This window comes from Ooceraea biroi, chromosome 1 (assembly GCF_003672135.1).
Source record: "Ooceraea biroi isolate clonal line C1 chromosome 1, Obir_v5.4, whole genome shotgun sequence".
Classification (NCBI taxonomy): Eukaryota; Metazoa; Arthropoda; class Insecta; order Hymenoptera; family Formicidae; genus Ooceraea; species Ooceraea biroi.
Genome location: NC_039506.1, coordinates 23,276,518 through 23,295,978, shown reverse-complemented (window position 1 = coordinate 23,295,978; position 19,461 = coordinate 23,276,518). Strand labels below are relative to the sequence as shown.

Genomic DNA, 19,461 nt, shown 5'->3' with positions numbered 1-19,461 from the left:
CACTAGACATCCATTAGACGGCTACTAGAAATCCATAGTTCCGCCTTGCACGTCCAGTGGATCTGCATTAAGGCAGGAGCACAAACTTTTGCATAAGCGCATAAACAGATGCATAAGGAATTTGATTGGTCCATTTCCTTATGCACATGCTTATAGACCAATCAAATTTCTTATGCATCTTTTTATGCGCTTATGCAAAAGTCTGTGCTCCTGCCTTTAGACGTCTTTAAAGACGTCTATTAGACGTACCGTGGATCATTAATAATAGAAAATTTACGGAACCTCGGTGGACGATTAATGTACGTCCCATGGACCATTAATGGAAGGTTCATAGAGCCTCGATGGACGACTAATCGACGTTTCGTGGCATCGAGGTTCCATGAAGCTTCCATTAATGATCCACGGAACATCTAATAGACGTCCATCGATGCTCCATGAACCGTCCATTAATGATCCACGGAACGTCGGTTAGTTGTCCACTGAGGCTCCGTGAACCCTCTATTAATGATCCACAAAACGTCCAATCGACGTCCCATGGACGTCTGTGAAGATGTCTAATGGAGGTCCATTGGACGTGCGCAAAGCGGAACTATGGATTTCTAGTGGCTGTCCATTGGATGTCTAAAGGACGTCCACTGGATGGTCTGAACCTCCATGACAGACGTCCATTGGACGTCCAATGGAGGTTTTCGTTTTATGTGGGTATATATATATATATATAACGCATACATATGTATTGCATATATATATTATACATATATACCGTACTGCACAATAAACAATATGCCATATAATATCACGCATATTATAATGTACTATGTTCTATACGTCATGTATTAGAAAATCATATTTCAGCACATGTTCGACAAAATAGTAAGCAATAGAATTTGTGATACCAAGTAATTTTTCTTTGACCAGTTCATGTTTTTAAAACTAGATCATGTCCCATGATAAATTTTCTTTTCAAATAGTTCGAACATAACATACGACTGTTCCAAGTGTACATTTCTAACACATTCTATACTACTTCATATACTTTCACATAGTCATGCACTCCCGTCTTATATGTTCACAAATCGTTTTCCAGTGATCTCTAAATAATTCTTCTTTAGCTATAATAATATAATATAATAATCATTGATACATAAACGCGGTTTTGAGAAATGGATCGTTTCCTATATTATTCTTTTTTTCCGAGTAGTACTAACTTATCCAACATTTCTACATACATTTTAATACATTCTACACTATTTTTCATATAGTTAGGCACTTCTGTGTCTATGTCCTCAAATCGTTTTTCAGTGACTTCGGCGTCCTCTAATATCATGTCTAGAATAATGCCATAAATACGTATCAGTTCAAACTTCTTCTTTATGAAGATTATATCATAAATATTTAAGTCTACAGATTTGATCGAACTCTTCATGTGTGTAAAACATCCTATTCGCTGTTTATAATATTGCAGCTGTTTGTCTCTGTCTGGTATAAAGTACGGTATGTATTTCGCTGCGTCGATTTCCAGTGAATATATCACTGCAATCTGATTTTTATCGTTTGTTATAGCAAAATACTGTTTAGCCTTCTTAAAATATTGCGTGCAATACCCGTAAAATGTAAGAACATCAGTGAGATTTTGTACACTAACAGGTAACTCACTAACATCATTTTTTACATGTTCCTTCACGTTCGTGTATATTAATGTCGTAGAAAACACGGACTCGATAGAAGTCTTTGATTTCGATTTATTTGCCCTACGACCTTTGCCATTGTTCCTAAAAAACAATTTAGATTTCCAAACAAACAAACAATGTTTACAAAACAGGCCCCATTCTATAGCAAAACGCCCCTCCAAATCGACAAAATCAATAATAGAAGAGACTGTCGCAGTGGAAATATTACATACGTGCTCTCTATATGTATCTAAGATATAGTCTATAGCATAGAGATAATTTAAAGTATCTAGCAAGCGGAAGTGTCGTGTGAAATAGTTCGAAAAGTCAAGTGTCGCAAAAGCCCACGCACAGCCTTTTCTTCGACTCGCTAACGCATCTGACCACTGATTCATGAAAAAATTATGTATAGGTTTTACAAGAGTTTCTGGATCCCACTTGTCGCGCTCACACTTCTCGATGTGGGGTAAAAGTTCCGAATATAACGTTACCAAAGACAACATTGTATTTGGCCACACTTTATCTTCAATATCAAGATTAACCGAGAAACGTGAAACAATAGGCGCAGGAAACTCACTTCCCTGACTTGTGTATTCGAGATAGAAACCGATCGCTTTATGTGAGAATAAACAACAGTTTTCTGCTTCATTGAGTTGACGGAAAACATGTTCCAGTTGCACAGATGCTCTCATAATTATTAAAATAGCTCTACGATCCAATTCTTTTCCATTTAATAATTCTAAACATTTCTTTAAATGACTGCGAGCCACCACTAATTTGGTTTTTGACGTAAAGTCTTTGTACGCAATACCCATGTTACAGTAAGATGTTGCAAGGCTTATAATATCGTTGAAGCTTGTCTCTGTTGAGTCGGTTTTACCTTTTACCTTCTTAAATAAAACACTTAATTTCTCTTCTATTATAGTCACCGCATTACTTGTCTCTTGAGGTTGTTTATTACGTTTCCGCAACGTCGCTGCGTTATATGATAATTCTAACGCTTTCAGGAAGTCATTACTAATGCCCATATTCTTCACGTTCAAGATAGGTCTCGCTTCTGGAAGATAACATTAAAACATTCTTATATTGATGCTGTATAGCCTATTTGTAACACATTCACTGATTTGATGGTCATTATACCGGTGACTCTCAGGAAACTTGTTTATACCATGAAAGTTACTTCTGCCCGACATACAATACATGTGTTAAAGCACATGAATAGCAATATATTTCTCTCTTGTTTTTTAAAGTGAATGTTCAAACTACAAGCGTGGTACTGTTCGTAAATTCGTGAATAATATTATAACACGCTGTTACTTATTTGTGAGATAAAAACTGCTGAATAATAAGGGGAAACCTAATAGCTCAAAAAATTAATAACAAAAAATGTACATCTAAATGCAACTTAATGTTTTTATTTCTTAAGACTTCCCAAATGACTATATGAATATATATTATGGTTAATCCGTTTACTCTAGTTAGTATGAGCGGAAAATTATCTAATATGCGAGTAGCAGTGAATGAATTAGATACGCAAATTTTATACATACCAGGATTTACAGATGTCCGTAACTTTGAAGCTAGATTCTCTCTACAAGCCTCCATGTATTTATACATTTTTTCTTCTCAAGTTGTAAAAAAAGCTCCTCGTATCGACTCGCTAAATTGCCTTTTAGTATGATCTGTTATTAACGTGAACAAATAGCAATGGAGAATTCTAAAATGTAAACTACAATGCCACAATCTACGAGAGAGAGAGAGATACGGTCAATTAATTTAAAACACTGATCAGATTTGATTTCCCTCCAGTCCTTACGTTTTGCTTGTCTAACGTGTAATGAGAACTTGTTTTCTGCGAGCTATAGAAATTTCTGTAAACATAGACACAGGTATGTGTCATTGTTCAATGTCTTGTACCTTGGACGATGTTTTGGTTTAGAAGACTGCTGTATTATTATTCTTTTAGACCATTATTTGGAGAAATTAGGAGCAAAATATATTGTAATACTTTACGTGCTGTTATTTCTAATACAAAAATATTATAAATCGAAACTCAAAGTTTAATGATTTAATCAATGAAATATATTTCGAAAGTCATTAATTCAAACTCGCAGTTGATATATCGCCGCGACTATTTATAAGTAAGGTGTATATTTGAAGATATTACATCTTTCAGTCTAATGGTTATAAAAACATTAAAATATAACACAGGAGAATTAAAACAACAAGTTATAAGTAATATTAAATCAATAAAAACTATATTATGATTACCATATATTGATTAATACATAAAATATATATATTCTTAGTACACGCGCGATCAATGTAACTATCTAATGTATTGGGTCGTCCGGAAAGTTCGTGCCGAATTTTAATAGATGGCGTTGGAACATGTCTGAATATATCAATGTTATTGAAAACATACGATTTATATACATATGCTTAAAGGTGACATTTCAACGCATCTTTAGGAAAAAAGTTGTTTTAGATAAATTGATTCGTGTCAGTTTTGTACTCTTTTGAAGATGGAAGAAAACAAAGAATATTTTAGACACTTGATGCTTTTCTATTACCGGAAAGGCAAAAATGCCTCACAAGCAACAAATTCGGTATGTTCTGTTTACGGAGAAGGCGCTTTAGCTGAAAGAACCGTACGTAAGTGGTTCGCTAAGTTTAGAGCTGGTGATTTTAACCTTAAAGACCAAGAACGCTCGGCAGACCCTCTACTACTGATGATGACCAAATCAAGACACTGATCGAGAATAACCCGCGCTACACGACACGTGAATTAGCAGAGATACTGAAAATATCGAAAACCACTGTCCACGAGCTTGGTTATGTAAGTCGCTATGATATATGGGTTCCGCATAATTTGGCCGAAAAAAATTTAATGGATCGCATTTCCATCTGCGACTCGCTGTACAAGCGCAACGAAAACGTACCATTTTTGAAGCAATTAGTGACGGGTGACGAAAAATGGATGATTTACAACAATGTAGAACGAAAAAGATCCTGGGGTAAGCGAAATGAACCAGCATTAACCACTCCGAAAGCTGGCCTTCATCCAAAAAAAGTCATGCTCTGTGTCTGGTGGGATTGGAAAGGAATCCTATATTATGAGCTCCTACCACACAACCAAACGATAAATGCAGATAAGTACTGCTCGCAACTAGACGAATTAAAGACAGCGATTCAGGAAAAACGTCCAGAATTAGCCAATAGGAAGGGCGTCGTGTTCCATCAGGACAATGCCAGACCTCATGTTTCTTTGACTACCCGACAAAAATTGTTGGAGTTTGGCTGGGATGTGCTACCTCACCCACCGTATTCACCAGACATTGCACCTTCAGACTTTCACTTATTTAGGTCTTTGCAAAATTCTCTTAGCGGCAAGAACTTCAACTCTTTGATCGACATAAAAAACCACCTTGAGGAGTTTTTCGCCGAGAAACCTAAGAAGTTCTGGGAGAATGAAATCTTCCAGTTGCGTGAAAGATGGACAAAGGTTGTGAAACAAAACGGTGCATACATAAGTCAATAAATATTTATCGACATAAAAAAATGTTGCCTTTGAATTTTCCTTCAAAATCGGCACGAACTTTCCGGACGACCCAATATATCCATATAAAAGTTTATTTAACATATATTTAAACTTCTTTTACGTTTTTTATGCGGAATATGTTATGTGCTACGTAATAGAATCTATAGAGAAAGACCAACTACTATACAATAAAATTAGCATAGTTTTACAAAATTGTTAATAGGCAAAATAAAAAAAGCGATTTTACATTTTTAAGTAAACAAATACAAGAAGAGTCCATTTTCGCAAAAGCTTTTGTTGTGTCGAAAATTGTATAAAAATGTGAGTTTTTCGTTCCCTATACATATAATACTATATTACATTTAACATGTAACACATATCTATTGTACAGCATTGCGCAATATGTTGCGCATATAGTATATAATATAATATTATGCATGATATAACAGATATTATGTTCTACATTATATATTCATTACTCATATCTGAACATTTCTGTACATGCTTGTCAAATTTATAAGAAACAGAAGTTTTGATTTATAAAAAGTTTTTCTGTAGTCATAACAAACATTGATACAATCGCATTTATGAGAACTGGATCATGTTCCACGTTAATCTTGCTTTTCGCAATCGCTAAATAGAAAATCCAACTCTTCTAAGTACTTTTTAGAATATTCTGCACTACTTTGCACATAGTTATGTACTTCCTTTTCTACGTCCTCAAATCGTTTTTCAGTGATTTCGGCATCCTCTAGTATCATGTCTAGAAGTTTGCCATACGTAAGCATTAGTTGAAAATTACAATGTAGATGGAGTATACCAAATACATTTTTGTCTTTAGAACTGATAAAATTATGCTCATTTATTAAAAACTCTATTCGCTCTTTATGACATTTCATCTGTTCGACTTTGTCTGCCTCAAAGTACGTCAAGTAGTTGCCTACTTCTATTAAACATAATGTTCTTACCATAAAAGAGGAATTATAAATTTCTGTAGATACGTGTGTTTTAAACATTTCAAACCATTTCATAATATGATCGCAAACTACAACAACATCATCGAGATTTGACACATTAAGAGGAATTTTACTGACAATATGTTCTATATCAACCTCCAAGTCCGTGAATATTAATGATTTTGTAGGTAACTCGACAGAAGGCGTTGATTTGTAATTACCTACTCTGCTAACTTTGACATTTTTAAACACGTTAAACAAGTTATATTTCGAACAAAGCAAAACCTTATTACCAAAAATGCTCCATCTTGTAGCAACACACTCTAGTATATTGAGAAAAGCCGGAGTAGAAAAATTCCCAGACACATACTTCTTTACTTCCTCTTTATATGCATCTAAGATATATTCTGCAGCAGCGAGATAATTCCTAGTATCACTTAAGCGCAACTGATTTATGAAAAAACGAGAAAAGTCTACTGTGGCAGAAGCCCAAGCATAACCTTTTGTTACCGGATTCGCTGTTGCCTCTATCCATTGGTTCATGAAAAAGTTATGCATAGGTTTTACAAGAGTTTCTACATCCCAGGTATCGCACTCACAGTTGTTTATATGATATAAAAGTTCTGAACACAATGTCACCAAAGAAAGCATTGTGTTTGAGCACGCTTCTTCAATATCAAGATTAACCGAGAGGCGTGAAACGATGGGCGCAGGAAATTCACTACCCTGCTTTGTGTATTCGAGATAGAAACCGATCGCTTTATGTGAGAATGAACAACATTTTTCTGCTTCATTGAGTTGACAGAAAACACGATCCAGTTGCACAGATGCTCTCATAATAAGCAAAATAGCTCTAGGATCCAATTCTTTTCCGTTTAATAAGTCTAGACATTTCTTCAAATAGCTCTGACCATTGACTAAGTCCTCTTCTGTTGTACCGTCCTTGTACACAATACCCATGTTACAGTAAGATGTTGCAAGGCTTATAATGTCGTCGAAGCTTGTCTCTGTTGAGCTAATTTTACCTTTTATCTTTTCAAATAAAACACTTAACTTGTGTTTCATTGTTTTCACCGAACTGTTTGTCACTTCACGATGTGTTTCTTTCTGCGCAATCGCTTCGTCATGTGTTGCTTCTAACACTTTCTGGAATTCATCAGTAATGTCGATACCCTGCATATCCGAAGGCAATCTTCTCACTTCTGCAAAATAACATTAAAAGTAGACTTTAATTGACGCTGTATAGTTTATTTGTAACACATTGGCTACTTTGATGGTTACATCATCGATGACCGTCAGTAAACTTGTCGCTTACACGTACATGTAGGTCACTTCTGCTCGTCATACAATACATGTGTTAAAACACATGAAGAGTAATATATTTTACTCTTGTTTATTAAAGTGGATTTTTAGACAAGCGTGGCATTGTTCACAAGTAAATAATATTATAACACACAGTTACATTTGTGAGATAAAGACTGTTGCATAATAAGAGGAAACCATAACGCAAAAAATGTATTTCTAAACCACTTAATGTTTTTATTTATTAAGACTTCCGAAATGATTATAGTGATGTATGTATATTACGGTTAATCTTATTAATCCACCCAGTAAACACAAAGTAACAGTAATATACATGTTATGTTATAATTTCCCACTCAACAATGTAATTGTTACATAACACGTATGTTATGTTGTATTTATATTAATGAATGGAAAATTATAACATAACATGTATATTACTGTTACTTTGTGTTTACTGGGCAGTTTGTGTGAATGGAAAATCTAATACGCTAGTGGCATCTAATATGCGAGTGGCAGTGAATGTATTAGATACACAATTTTTATATCTTACCAGAATTTAGTAACTCTGACGCTAGGTTCTGTCGATACTCCTCCATGTACTTATACATTTTTTGCTTCTTTTAGGTAAGAATAGCTGCTCGTATCAGGTCGCCAAATTGCCTTTTCCTATGGTGTGTTATTAATTTTATAACGTGAATAAATAGCAAACGGAGAATTCTAATATATAAACTTTGATGTTAATCGTTTCGATGAGGCCAAATACAATTAAGCACTGTTCAGATCTGATTTTCCTACACTCCTTACGTTTCGCTTGCCTAACATGTAATGAGACCTTGTTTTCGGCAAACTATAGGAATTTCTGTAAACATAAACACAGGTATGTATCGTTGTTCAATGTCAGTAGCTTGGACGATGTTTTGCTTTGGAAGACTTCTGTATTATTCTTTTAGACCATTAGCAGGAGAAATTAGTTGGCAGTAAAATATATTGTAATACTTTATGTGTTGTGGTTTATAATACAAAAACATGTTATAAATCGAAATTAAAAATTTAATAATTTCATGATTGAAATACACGTATTCAAAGACATTAATTCAAACTGGCATTTGATATATTTCATCGCGACTATTTATATATTTATAAGTGAGATGTACATATAACGATATCACATATTTTAGTCTAATGTTTATGAAAAACTTTAAATATAAAAGTAGATAATATTAAAGTAACAAGGTATAAAAAAGATTAACATCGAAATTATATTATAATTATCATATATCGATTAACACGTCAAATATACATTTGATTTTATAGTTTTTAATCGAAGTAAACAAATCCAAGAACTTCTTGGATTTGTTGGAAATAAAACTAATAGAATATAAATAATATCAAATCAATCAAAATTATATAACGCATCATACATCTATTACATCAATAACATCTATTAATACATCCAATACATATAGTCTTATAATTAAACAGTATATGCATATTATAATGTACTATGTTCTATACGTCATGTATTAGAAAATCATATTTCTTGAGACTGCGTTTCAAGACCGAATGCACACAGAGATTAAATCGCTTTTAAAGTTTGGCGCTCTTTAGATCGAGAAATCTCGATAGCTCGTATCACGTGATTCGACGGACGCACTGTAGGCGGCGCCAGCGGCGGGAACACTGAACGTGGCGCGGCGCGCGTTGCGTCAGTGTTCCGCGAGCTTCCATCGTGTTTCGTTGGTTTGTTGAGTTTGCTCAAGTTACGCTCGTGTCAAGTTACGGGAGGGAGGGAGTTGCCGCTGCCGCTGCCGCCACTGTCGCTTGCAAGCACGAGAGCTACCGAGAAACCGTCGCGAGACAAAAGTGCCTTCTTCCATTCGTCGCAAACGGAGATCTCTCCCAGGATGGCGGACGACAGCCACGAGAACGGCACTAGTAACGGCGACGTGCCCGAGATTGAGCTGATCATCAAGGTGAGTGTGCCACGCGCGATCGCGAATCGGCATGCAGGACAGACGGACAGCTAGGTAGATAGTGAGATAGATGGATATGTAGATAGGCATCGGGGATGGAGGGGAGACGGAGGAAAAAGGAGGCGATCGTCCCGTACGCGCTATGGGCGTGGAGCGACTAGTTCCCGCTTGTTCCCGCGGGGGAAATGCTCGAGAGAGAGAGAGGAGAATTCTCTCTCCTTCCTTCCCTCTTTCTCTTCTCTGCTGGACGCCGCGACCGTGAAAATTGAGCGTCCGGCCTGCCACTTGCTTTTGTTTTTACTTCATCACGTCACGTTCGCCTCTCGATGTCGCGGACGCCGGGCTCGTCCCGTCCGTCTCCCGTGCGCCCGAGAAATCGTTTGTAATATTTCCGTTGTTCGCACGACGGGTCCCCGCCGTTCGCCGACGCGTCGCCGTTCGCGATCTCGAGCAACGGACGCGGCACGCGCGCGCGCGCACACGCGAGTGTCGTACGCGCGTACGTGCCGTTGCTCGCCTCGCCTCGCCTCGCGAACGAGTCGTGACAAGTTTCGGCCGTTACCACGGCGAAGCAACGCTCCTCTCGTCACGTGTGTCGTATAAGTTTTTCGGCTGCAACGTATCCAACGTTACATCAGGGGTCAAGACCGGTTTGCCCGTCGTGCGACTCTCAAACTCGGATACCACGACCGTGCGAAAGTGATCCTCGCGCCAACGTCTCTCTTGTCGCGCTTCCGCCGTCGCGAACGGGCGAGCACGAAATTATTCTCCGGTGCTCGTGCGGAACGCCGAGGACTCGGGGGAGGGAGAGGGGGGAGAATAAACGATTCGCTGAGAGTACACCCGGCTCGACGCGAAATCTTTTCGGAGCAGATCCATCCGAGGGGACGGTCTGCGACAAACGGGCCCTTTATGCGGCACTGCGACGCAAGAATTACGGAACAGACGCGCGTTTAAAGTTTGATACGGCAAACGGAACAGCCGCACGCGAGCGTCCCGTGCTTCGCAGTTGGTGCGCCGTGCGCCGCACGTCTCTTTACGCATGGAGTCATCGAGGGCGCCTGAGCCCGTCCGTCCCGCGCGTCCCATCGCGCACCTCCTCACCCTTTGGCCCGTGGTAGTTTATGCGTATTCGAGCAGGCATTTACGCGCGGTGTCGCTGCAGATGGCACAGAAGCGAACGAAAAGCGCGGCCGACGTCGTTCCCTCGACATTATTATGCCCACCTCGCCCGGGAAAAGTTGTCTCGGCGGAATCCGGAAAGCGATCGGCCACGGGAAAAATGAAAGGCCGCGGAATGGACTGGTTTTTCATTGGCGGCTGGAGGGGAGGAGGGAAGGAAGGGAAGAGGGGCGCCTCCGGGATTTCGGTCCGGGGATCGGCCGGCGATCGCGATACCGATCGCGGATCGATTGATCTACATCGCGTGCGGTACAAATTCCGTCCATTCCGCGCGGCTGGCATTCTCTTATCTTATCGGCAATTATTTGTGGCGTCAGTTGTAGTTAGAATTTTATCGGTAAATCTGCCGTTATCGCAACGTCGGATAAACGGGGGATCTTTTGTTCTTTTTGCAAAGAATGTCGGAGTACTTCTCTTTGAATCAAGTACAGCATGATTGAATAAGACTGTTGATCGATTCATCGGCCGTGTTAATGCTCGGCCGATGACATATCTGTAAGAAGAAAATCTGACGTAAACACGATCGCCGATCTAACAAGGGATCGTAATTTCGTGATATGCGTATCGGCATATTACGGTCTCGATATTTCGATTAGATAGAGTCGGCTATTTGTGCTTGTATCGATGTTGCTTGTATTTTCGATCGATCCGATCGCGCAGCGTATGATTCGGTTCGATCGAGGGTGAGCCTGGAGCGAGTTCGCGGGACTTTCTTTTCATCGAGTTTCCAGGGGGGAATGACTCCTTAAATGGAAACAGGCTACCTTGGAATTGCCATTTAGGAGCTTGCAATTGAACTTTCGCCGGGGCGCACTATCGATCAGATTTCCCTTGAGAAAAGTCTTCGTTTTTGCACGGTATTAGATTTTAATGTGTATAATGTGTATATATTAAGTGCTTTTCGATAAAAACAAACAAAGTCTTTTTGTATCAAAATAGATGTGCCCACGATATTTCCTCTAGATAAAATGATAGCACTTTATCTTGCGTCATAAAGAGCGATTTGTAAAGTTATGATATTTTTGTATTGGCTCTATTCTATTGCGGGACGTGATCGTGCCGTCGTGTCAATGCAACCTGTCCTTAAGTGTGCCAATGAGAATTGTACGCAAAGACCGTTTTAGATAGCTGGTCTTATCGTCCCGATCGCAGCGTTAGATAAATATTCAGGTAGCTGGCAAACCAATGGCAGATACTGTTAAGAGTGCATTCCTGATGCCTTACAAATAAACATGATAAGAAGATTGGAAAACAAATGAAATTAAATAATCGATCTTTATTAAATAGATCATCAATTTCTTTCTCGCAATTTAAAATTAACTTACGCGATACAAAAGTTGAGATCTTTTTTTTAATACAAATGAGCATGTCTCGCAAAAGTTCTGTGCGCCGGCGGAAGAGCGAAGGAAAATTCCCTTGTTAATATGTATAGTTAATTATAGCGTCTAGTAATAGCGATAATTAACTGCAATTTATGAAAACGATCTCGAGAATCGAGGGACGTCACGTCGCGCATTTTCTCCGAGTTCATTGTCTCGATACGGTTTTGCGTTCTGGCAATCGCGCGTTTTGAAGTATGCTAACGCAGAGGCGCAAATGTGCGGCCGGTCATCGAGAGATCCCGCGCCATTGGCGTAGATTCCTGGTAAAACGAAATATAAACGGAGATGCGCGGTATCGTTTAATTTATTCGGTTAATGGGGTCAAACTCTGTACAGCGCGCCGAGCCGACCTAAAGACGGGCTGTACCGTTGTTGTAAATCGAAGAACGACGCGGCAGGTAGATACATAGGCGTAATTCTTAATCCGAGCGTCGGAATCGCGCGCTGTATCTGCCATATGCGCGCGCACGCAGGAAGATTTAATGGTAAGCCGACCGACCTTGCACTCGGGAGGCGATCATGCGAGGTCTCTCGAGTAAGTGTGTCAAACGGGACGAAACGCGACGACGAGCGGCTACCACGAGGTCCTCCTCGAGATTCTACCGTTAAACCGTGGACTCCTTTGCCTACCGCTTTCCACGTTCTCTCTTTCTCTCTCTCTCTCTCTTCCTTCTCTTCTTTTCTGGCTTTCCCCGGCGACTTCAGTGACTTCGTTCTGCGGATCTTCTCTATTGTATTTTCCAATGACCTGAAAGTTCCTTTATTGAAGGAGTAAAAGGCGGATTAGTATCGTAGAAAGAAAAATTAGCGAATAATTTCGAAGAAGGAAAGTTTTGTATAACGAGACAAAATATTGTGCGGCAGTCTGAACTTTGACCCGGATAGAGATATCAATTCGAGACTAAATTATGATAAAGAACAATTTTCAAATATTTAGTGGAATAATAGAGGAAACTTGGTTTCTTGTTTATCTCTCTTTTACATGTGCACTTACATGTACGTTATTTTTCATGTTCTTTACGAATCATTCATCATGTAGCGTGTTCATCATAATTCATCATTTAATTGCGCGTTGAGTATCCCGTTTTTTTCGTATCGCTAGAATTCTTTTTCCGGTTGCAACTCTACGTGCACCTTAAGAAGAGAAAGAACATCGCATAACCACCTGCAACTGTGCGACGATCGATCAGACTTTAATCTCTCCTAAGGTCATTACGAGCGTGCTAGGTGGCAATCAGAGACACACTTCGCGTATTCGCATGATTGTTCCACAAACATGTATAATCGTAGCATCTAGACTAGACGTAAAAAAGAAATGCGCGTGCGAAAAGGAACTGGACGTGTACAAAAGGAAGTCGTCCTTCACGCGGAGTGTGAGATCGAAGGATATTGATGTCCAGCGACTGGAAAACGCTATCCCGCTAATAATAGCCGCTTACGCGCTTCGCGAACAACATCCTGATGTTTCCATTTATGAATTACGTCGATTTGCAAAATTAATTTTTGCAACACTGTTTTTGCGCAGTGTCGTATCTTTGAGTAATCCAAGAAATTTATCATCACGTTCTCAAATTAAAAATGATATACGCTCTTGATATTTGATCTTATTTGGTCGTAATATTTTCAAGAATGAAATTACATCAATTTCTTATCCGCAAACGTCAATCAGTGTCTTATCAATCTCATAAAACTCTCTGCCAGAAAGATAGAGATCTACTTGTAGACGTAGAATCTCTCTTATCCAGAAAGTCTCTTCGCCGAGTAACCCGAGCGAGCGAGTACGCATTGATTACGTCCAGCGTATGAAATAAGGTTGCCCGCGACATTACTATTAACGATACCACCGATGCATGCACCGTTCTTACTCCGTCTTCCTCTTTCCGCTCGATTTCTTTCCCGTTTTACATGCCGTTTTTATCTCGGCATCGATTCAGGCGGACTCTACGCGTAACGATGTCGCGAGGTTGTGACTGCAGAAACCGCGACGCGTTCGCGTAACAGACATTAACGCGAAACACACGTTCACTCGTTCGCTTCTTGGTTGCACGCACCCAACCGGGATCCTCGATGAAGATTCCCGTTTCCCCTTCGCCGCATAAATCGCCCGTAAATATGCTGAAGTTGATGGAGTGCCGTATCTCTCAATCCGCGTTTAGGAAACGCTTACGCGGCCTTTTACGGTGTGGAATTCGCTTGCGCGTGTCGGAATCGTTTGCCTCGGAAATTAAATTACGTATTAAATCGGGAATTCAGACGGGCCGTTGGAATTGCGGCGACACGATAAATTATCGGTACCTTGAGACCGCGACCGTATCGTCAATGTCATTTCGGAAAGGTACACGTGCCGCATTTCGTGATCTCTATCATCCATAATATAGCACACATGCCGACATCGTCGGTTCTCGTTCCGACGTCGATGGATGCACTCATCTGGCGTCGCGTACGAATTTTCAAGCTTTCGTAAGAGAGAAAGGAGGTGAAGAAGGCTGGCGCGAAGGTGAAAGACTGCGGCGTTCGTAGATGGAAGACGAAGACAGTGTCTTCGTGACATTTGATCCACTGTTCAGCGTTCGCCACGTGACTCGTTCATTCGACCAACTTGAATACCAACGTCGGATTTCCGCGGTGGAAACGAAAAAGTATTCCTCCAGATTGCCACTGTTTGTTCAACCTCGCGTTCCGTCGTGAAAGTTTATTCTCACTTCTGATAATGTTGATTTGCTTGAATCACGAGTTGACTTGCTCTCAATTCGCTTTTCTGTCTGCGTCTCGGAGAAAATGAGAAGGCTGCGAGTGGAACTGGTATGAATGATCCCTTAAGCAACCGAGATCAGATTGCAACAATCGCGACTGGAATTAAAATGAATAAAGGCGGCTTTCAAACACATTCTGCGGATTATCTGTCTCTCGTTAGCGCTACCTGCTCGTTACTTGCTTTATTCGGAGTAAATGACTCACGCCGTAAAGTCGTCGTCTTGCACAATCGCGCACGCGGGAGGAAGGACATAACTCTTTGGATATCCTCGGCGTGTGGAATTCCCGATTGGATAATCGCCGCGTGCGGCATATCGAACTCGGCGCTCGATGTTCGCGATATGATCATACGAGCCTGTGCCTCGTCCTCGCCAAATTATTATCGTTCTACTTCGTATTCTCGTACGCTCCGGGAATAATAGCGACCCGATGCGTTGCGTAATGACGCTGCGCGTTTCAAAATATACGCAACGGGTTTCGATATTATCCCGAGCAACATGCAGATCCAAAAGATCTGCTCGGCAGATGCCTAATTGGCGCCTCGAGAGTCATCATGCATATGTATACATGTATTTACATGTATCTCTTGCATTTAACACTAGCTTTGAATCTCATTCGTTTCGAGCCTGATAAAACCCGAGGTCTGTAACGTGTCATCGAAGATGAAAAAGAAATTGTGGAAAAATTCTCGACTGAACATCGCCGCTGAATCACTGCCATGGCCTTGTTCGCAAGAGAGTAGATACCCGTTGACAGGACCCTTTCGAGGATCACGCGCGCTAAATGGAGTCTTGACTTTCTCACGTTGTGCAACGTCCGAAAACAGACCGTGCGTCATCGCCGAGAAAGAATACGGACGCCCGCGAGGAGCCAGCTGCTGCACGCGTGTGTGACGCATGGTTCTGGAAAGTAAGACAACGATACACATCATCGATAGTAGGAAACGCGTCGGTTACTATTATCGATAGTGATAACAGCAGCAGCAGCGGCGATACAACAAAGGCTCGTGGCAATCTCTCGTGGTATCGCGTGCGATTCCGTTCTCTCCGATCGCGTGCGGCCTATTAAATCATGGAAAAGTGGCCGATTGTTAACGCCGCACGAAAATAGGATCGCCGTTGTCCAGGAAAGAGAGTTGTTGGCGAGCTGCCGAGATTCGATTTGCTTGAATTACGGCGGTGCCGCAATGGGTGATCGCGATCAAGCCTTTTCGCGGAGAGCGATTACGTTACATAATGCGTGGGTTGTTTTCAGTTTCCATCGGTTGGATGAGGGATCGAGGTACCAGCACACAGGCGATCGAAGTCGAGTGTCATGGGAATGTGTCGAGAGATATTCATACGATTCTTCATTAGACACGGCATCGGATATTTCATATGTAACGATTCTTGTCAGGATCTTGAACGCTTAGAAATATGAAAGCGTGGAGACATGCAATCAAAGTTTTAAATGTCAGCAATAAAATTAAACGGCTGATATTAAGATCTTGCAAGACGTAGGCCTGCTGATAATGAGGATAATGATGAAAAATTGGTTTCGCAGTAAAGATTTAATGCTGTGACGCGGCATGAAAAACATCAGCAATTGGAAAACCAGAAATAGTAACGGAGAAAAAAAAATAAAAGTAAAAGAGAAAACTGATTGACGGATTGCGTAAAGTTTCTTTAGGATGGCCGTGAGTAGAGAGCAGTAGCACGCGTCGAGTGCGAATAAATAAAGCGCAGCCATCGAGAAAACGAGAGCGGAGCTCCAGCAAGGTTTGGTATACTCTCCCGATCCGGTTGATTGAGTGGGAGAAAATGCGATGATGCTCCAGCTGGGTTTGACTTAATGGGTGGGTCCAGGTCATCGCGACACAAAGATCCGCGTTTTCCGCTATTCTGTTGAATTTGTGCACTAGTTGCGCGATGATGTCAGTGTGCCTCGCTGACGCGAGGCACGCTTATCGCCCAGAGATACAGGCAGAATAATTGAATCCATGAGATACCACAGAATTTCCATGCTAGCGTTAACTTAAGCGCGCCAATGGCCGGTGAAACATAGAAAATATGCTGCAACTAAAAGAATAATAACGCAGGATCCAAGAATAACGGTCCAAATGTACTTCAGATCGCGAAAATGTAATTTAGTTCTTATTATTTGTCATTATTAAAGATTAATTAATTATTAATTATAATATCAGGAATATATATTTCTAGTCGCAAGAATGTGCGATGTTTCTCTGAACTTGTTTCAATCTTGAGATATACAATCTAACAAAGAAAATTTTCTTTCCAGGCATCGACGATCGATGGCCGTCGAAAGGGAGCCTGCCTCTTCTGCCAAGAGTACTTCATGGACCTGTACCTTTTGGCGGAACTGAAGACAATCTCCTTGAAAGTAACCACCGTGGATATGCAGAAACCGCCACCTGATTTTCGCACCAACTTCCAGGCCACACCGCCGCCCATCCTGATCGACAATGGCGACGCGATACTGGAGAACGAAAAAATTGAACGGCACATCATGAAGAATATTCCCGGTGGGCACAATCTGTTTGTACAGGATAAGGAAGTGGCAACCCTCGTGGAAAACCTGTTCAGCGTGAGTGTCGAGAGATCAAGATTGATCAGGAAATCAAGCTGTTTTTAGATCTGCGTTTAGTTGTAATTAGATATATCCTCCTCGCTCTTGCCTGACGGAGAAACTCTGCATGTCGTTCGTTTTGTCCATTGCAGAAACTCAAGTTACTGCTGTTGAACGCAAAGGACAAGGACAAGGATCCGAAGTCCTCGTCGCTGATGGCGCACCTGCGCAAGATTGACGAGCATTTGGGCCGCAAGGGTACGCGTTTCCTCACTGGCGACACCATGTGCTGCTTCGACTGCGAGCTGATGCCGCGGCTGCAGCACATCAGGGTCGCCGGCAAGTACTTTGCCGACTTCGAGATACCGGAGACCCTTGTGCACCTGTGGCGGTACATGCACCACATGTACAGGCTGGACGCTTTCCTGCAGAGCTGCCCGGCCGATCAGGATATCATTAACCACTACAAACTGCAACAGGTGAGATGTTACAGGATCATCCACTAATTGCGTGCGATTTAGCGACTGGGCTTGAATAATTAGCACTTTTTCGACGTGGGTGGCTCTAATTCGCGCGCACTCGCGGTGACACGATCGCGTTCGTACGTTAATTACGCGAATTGCTGTTTATTAATACAATTATAAAATTCGCTTTGTATAATTGTCGCAGAGTATGAAGATGAAGAAGCACGAGGAGCTGGAAACGCCGACCTTCACCACGAGTATCCCGATCGAGGTCAACGACGATTAGGCTGGACCTTCCCTCGAGTCGAGTTTGCGATCGCGTGACTTCGATTAGATACCGAGATCGGCCTACAGCGAGACGGCGAATCGCTCCGACGGAGTTTCAGCGACGCGCGCGCCTTTTGTAATTTAATATTCACCATTTAGCATCGAAAAACACAGCAGGAGTATCTTCACGTTGAAACTCCCGTCTTTCTAGCTGCCGCGCCGCGCGCATCATTGATCGATTTATATCTTTATGTACTAAGCAATCACTGCTGGATCGTTGTCGAACTTTCCCCACTTGAGGGACCTGATCAAGTCGGGTGTACACGGATTAGCTTTTTTACCGCAAACGACGCAAAAACATATGCAAGCGCATTAAGGCTTTTAAAAAGTCTTACATATGATCCTAGAGCATCGATTTTCTCATCAATTTTTTTCATGTTCTCGTTTCTTTTCCTTCCCCCCTTCGCTACGTACGGCACGTACGCGGTACGTATGTAGTTTTGACCCGAGTAGTATTAGCAAGATTTTAATTTGCTGTTGATTCGTAGATTGAATTTATCAGAAGAATGATTCTGCCGTTCTCAGAGGACGACGATTGTGAAAACCAATACCGAGAATGCAAAAGAAACGTATGCGTTCGATGAAATCGAATTGGTGCCATTATACCATACCATTGTGGTCCTTTAAGATCATCTTTCTCAAATGAGAAAGCATTATTCCCGAGTGTTCTTTACGTAAGTAAAACTTGAGATGTAAGACGCTCGATATCTTATTATCACGCTTTAATGTATTCACGCGTTAGGTTCCTCCCCCACTTTGTTGCTGCTTGCTCGCATCACGAGCTATCGTAAGAAGATACTTGAGCACGACTGAAGTATTTCGCATTAACGGGACGGGTACGGAGTTCGGAATCGTTAATACATTTTACGGGGCTACGTATTCTTAAGCGCGATTGACACGATGGACTGTGGTCGTTGATATGCACACGCGGGAGAGGAAAAAAAAAAGGAAAAACGTTCAGCCGTATCTCTCTGGCTACTGCACGTGATTCGTAGTGCGTACGTTTCTTCTGGATTCCGCGGCGTAACACGAGGCATTTTGTTATTCACGTTTCACACTGTTAGCATTTTCCACCAACGGATTCGAAGATTGGATGAAATTGGAAACGAGCGTCAGGAAGCGAGCGCTGCGTTCTCCAACGAAATTCTCTGTGTATTTTCCAATAACACAGAATTCACCGTTCCGTGCAGGAGACGAAAAATGAGCAATTGTCTACTCGTAAGCAACTGTCTATTCCGCATTAGTAATTCTATTATTATTACTATATTATTATTATTATTAATTTTGGTTTATATATCTGTAGAAATCAATATACCAGTGTTTACAGTAATGTCTTGCGTTT

At 41.1% G+C, this 19,461-nt stretch overlaps 3 protein-coding genes across 3 annotated transcripts; 1 reads left to right on the top strand and 2 right to left on the bottom strand.

Annotated features, from left to right (window-relative positions):
• Positions 1 to 283: 283 nt before the first annotated feature.
• LOC105283442 lies at positions 284 to 3,723 on the bottom strand. Its single transcript, XM_011346200.3, has 2 exons — positions 3,221 to 3,723; positions 284 to 2,727 (listed from the first exon to the last, which is right to left on the bottom strand). Exons 1-2 carry the CDS (start codon positions 3,285 to 3,287, stop codon positions 1,181 to 1,183), a joined length of 1,614 nt encoding a protein of 537 aa, XP_011344502.1. The 5' UTR covers positions 3,288 to 3,723; the 3' UTR covers positions 284 to 1,180.
• A 1,566-nt stretch (positions 3,724 to 5,289) lies between these two features.
• On the bottom strand, positions 5,290 to 8,318 carry LOC105283443. The gene is made up of 2 exons (XM_011346202.3): positions 8,023 to 8,318; positions 5,290 to 7,369 (listed from the first exon to the last, which is right to left on the bottom strand). Exons 1-2 carry the CDS (start codon positions 8,078 to 8,080, stop codon positions 5,823 to 5,825), a joined length of 1,605 nt encoding a protein of 534 aa, XP_011344504.1. The 5' UTR covers positions 8,081 to 8,318; the 3' UTR covers positions 5,290 to 5,822.
• Positions 8,319 to 9,167: 849 nt separating this feature from the next.
• Positions 9,168 to 19,447, top strand: LOC105283444 (chloride intracellular channel exc-4). Its single transcript, XM_011346203.3, has 4 exons — positions 9,168 to 9,445; positions 17,041 to 17,346; positions 17,481 to 17,807; positions 17,998 to 19,447. Exons 1-4 carry the CDS (start codon positions 9,377 to 9,379, stop codon positions 18,076 to 18,078), a joined length of 783 nt encoding a protein of 260 aa, XP_011344505.1. The 5' UTR covers positions 9,168 to 9,376; the 3' UTR covers positions 18,079 to 19,447.
• Positions 19,448 to 19,461: the final 14 nt, after the last annotated feature.

Excerpts from the sequence above, each read along its gene's own strand:
- LOC105283442 (XM_011346200.3), bottom strand. The coding sequence starts at position 3,287 with ATGTATAAATACATGGAGGCTTGTAGAGAGAATCTAGCTTCAAAGTTA. Across the intron at positions 2,728-3,220 it reads ACGGACATCTGTAAATCCTG|AAGCGAGACCTATCTTGAAC; the intron begins GTATGTATAAAA and ends GTTATCTTCCAG.
- LOC105283443 (XM_011346202.3), bottom strand. The coding sequence starts at position 8,080 with ATGTATAAGTACATGGAGGAGTATCGACAGAACCTAGCGTCAGAGTTA. Across the intron at positions 7,370-8,022 it reads GTCAGAGTTACTAAATTCTG|AAGTGAGAAGATTGCCTTCG; the intron begins GTAAGATATAAA and ends GTTATTTTGCAG.
- LOC105283444 (XM_011346203.3), top strand. The coding sequence starts at position 9,377 with ATGGCGGACGACAGCCACGAGAACGGCACTAGTAACGGCGACGTGCCC. Across the intron at positions 17,347-17,480 it reads TCGTGGAAAACCTGTTCAGC|AAACTCAAGTTACTGCTGTT; the intron begins GTGAGTGTCGAG and ends TGTCCATTGCAG. Across the intron at positions 17,808-17,997 it reads ACCACTACAAACTGCAACAG|AGTATGAAGATGAAGAAGCA; the intron begins GTGAGATGTTAC and ends TAATTGTCGCAG.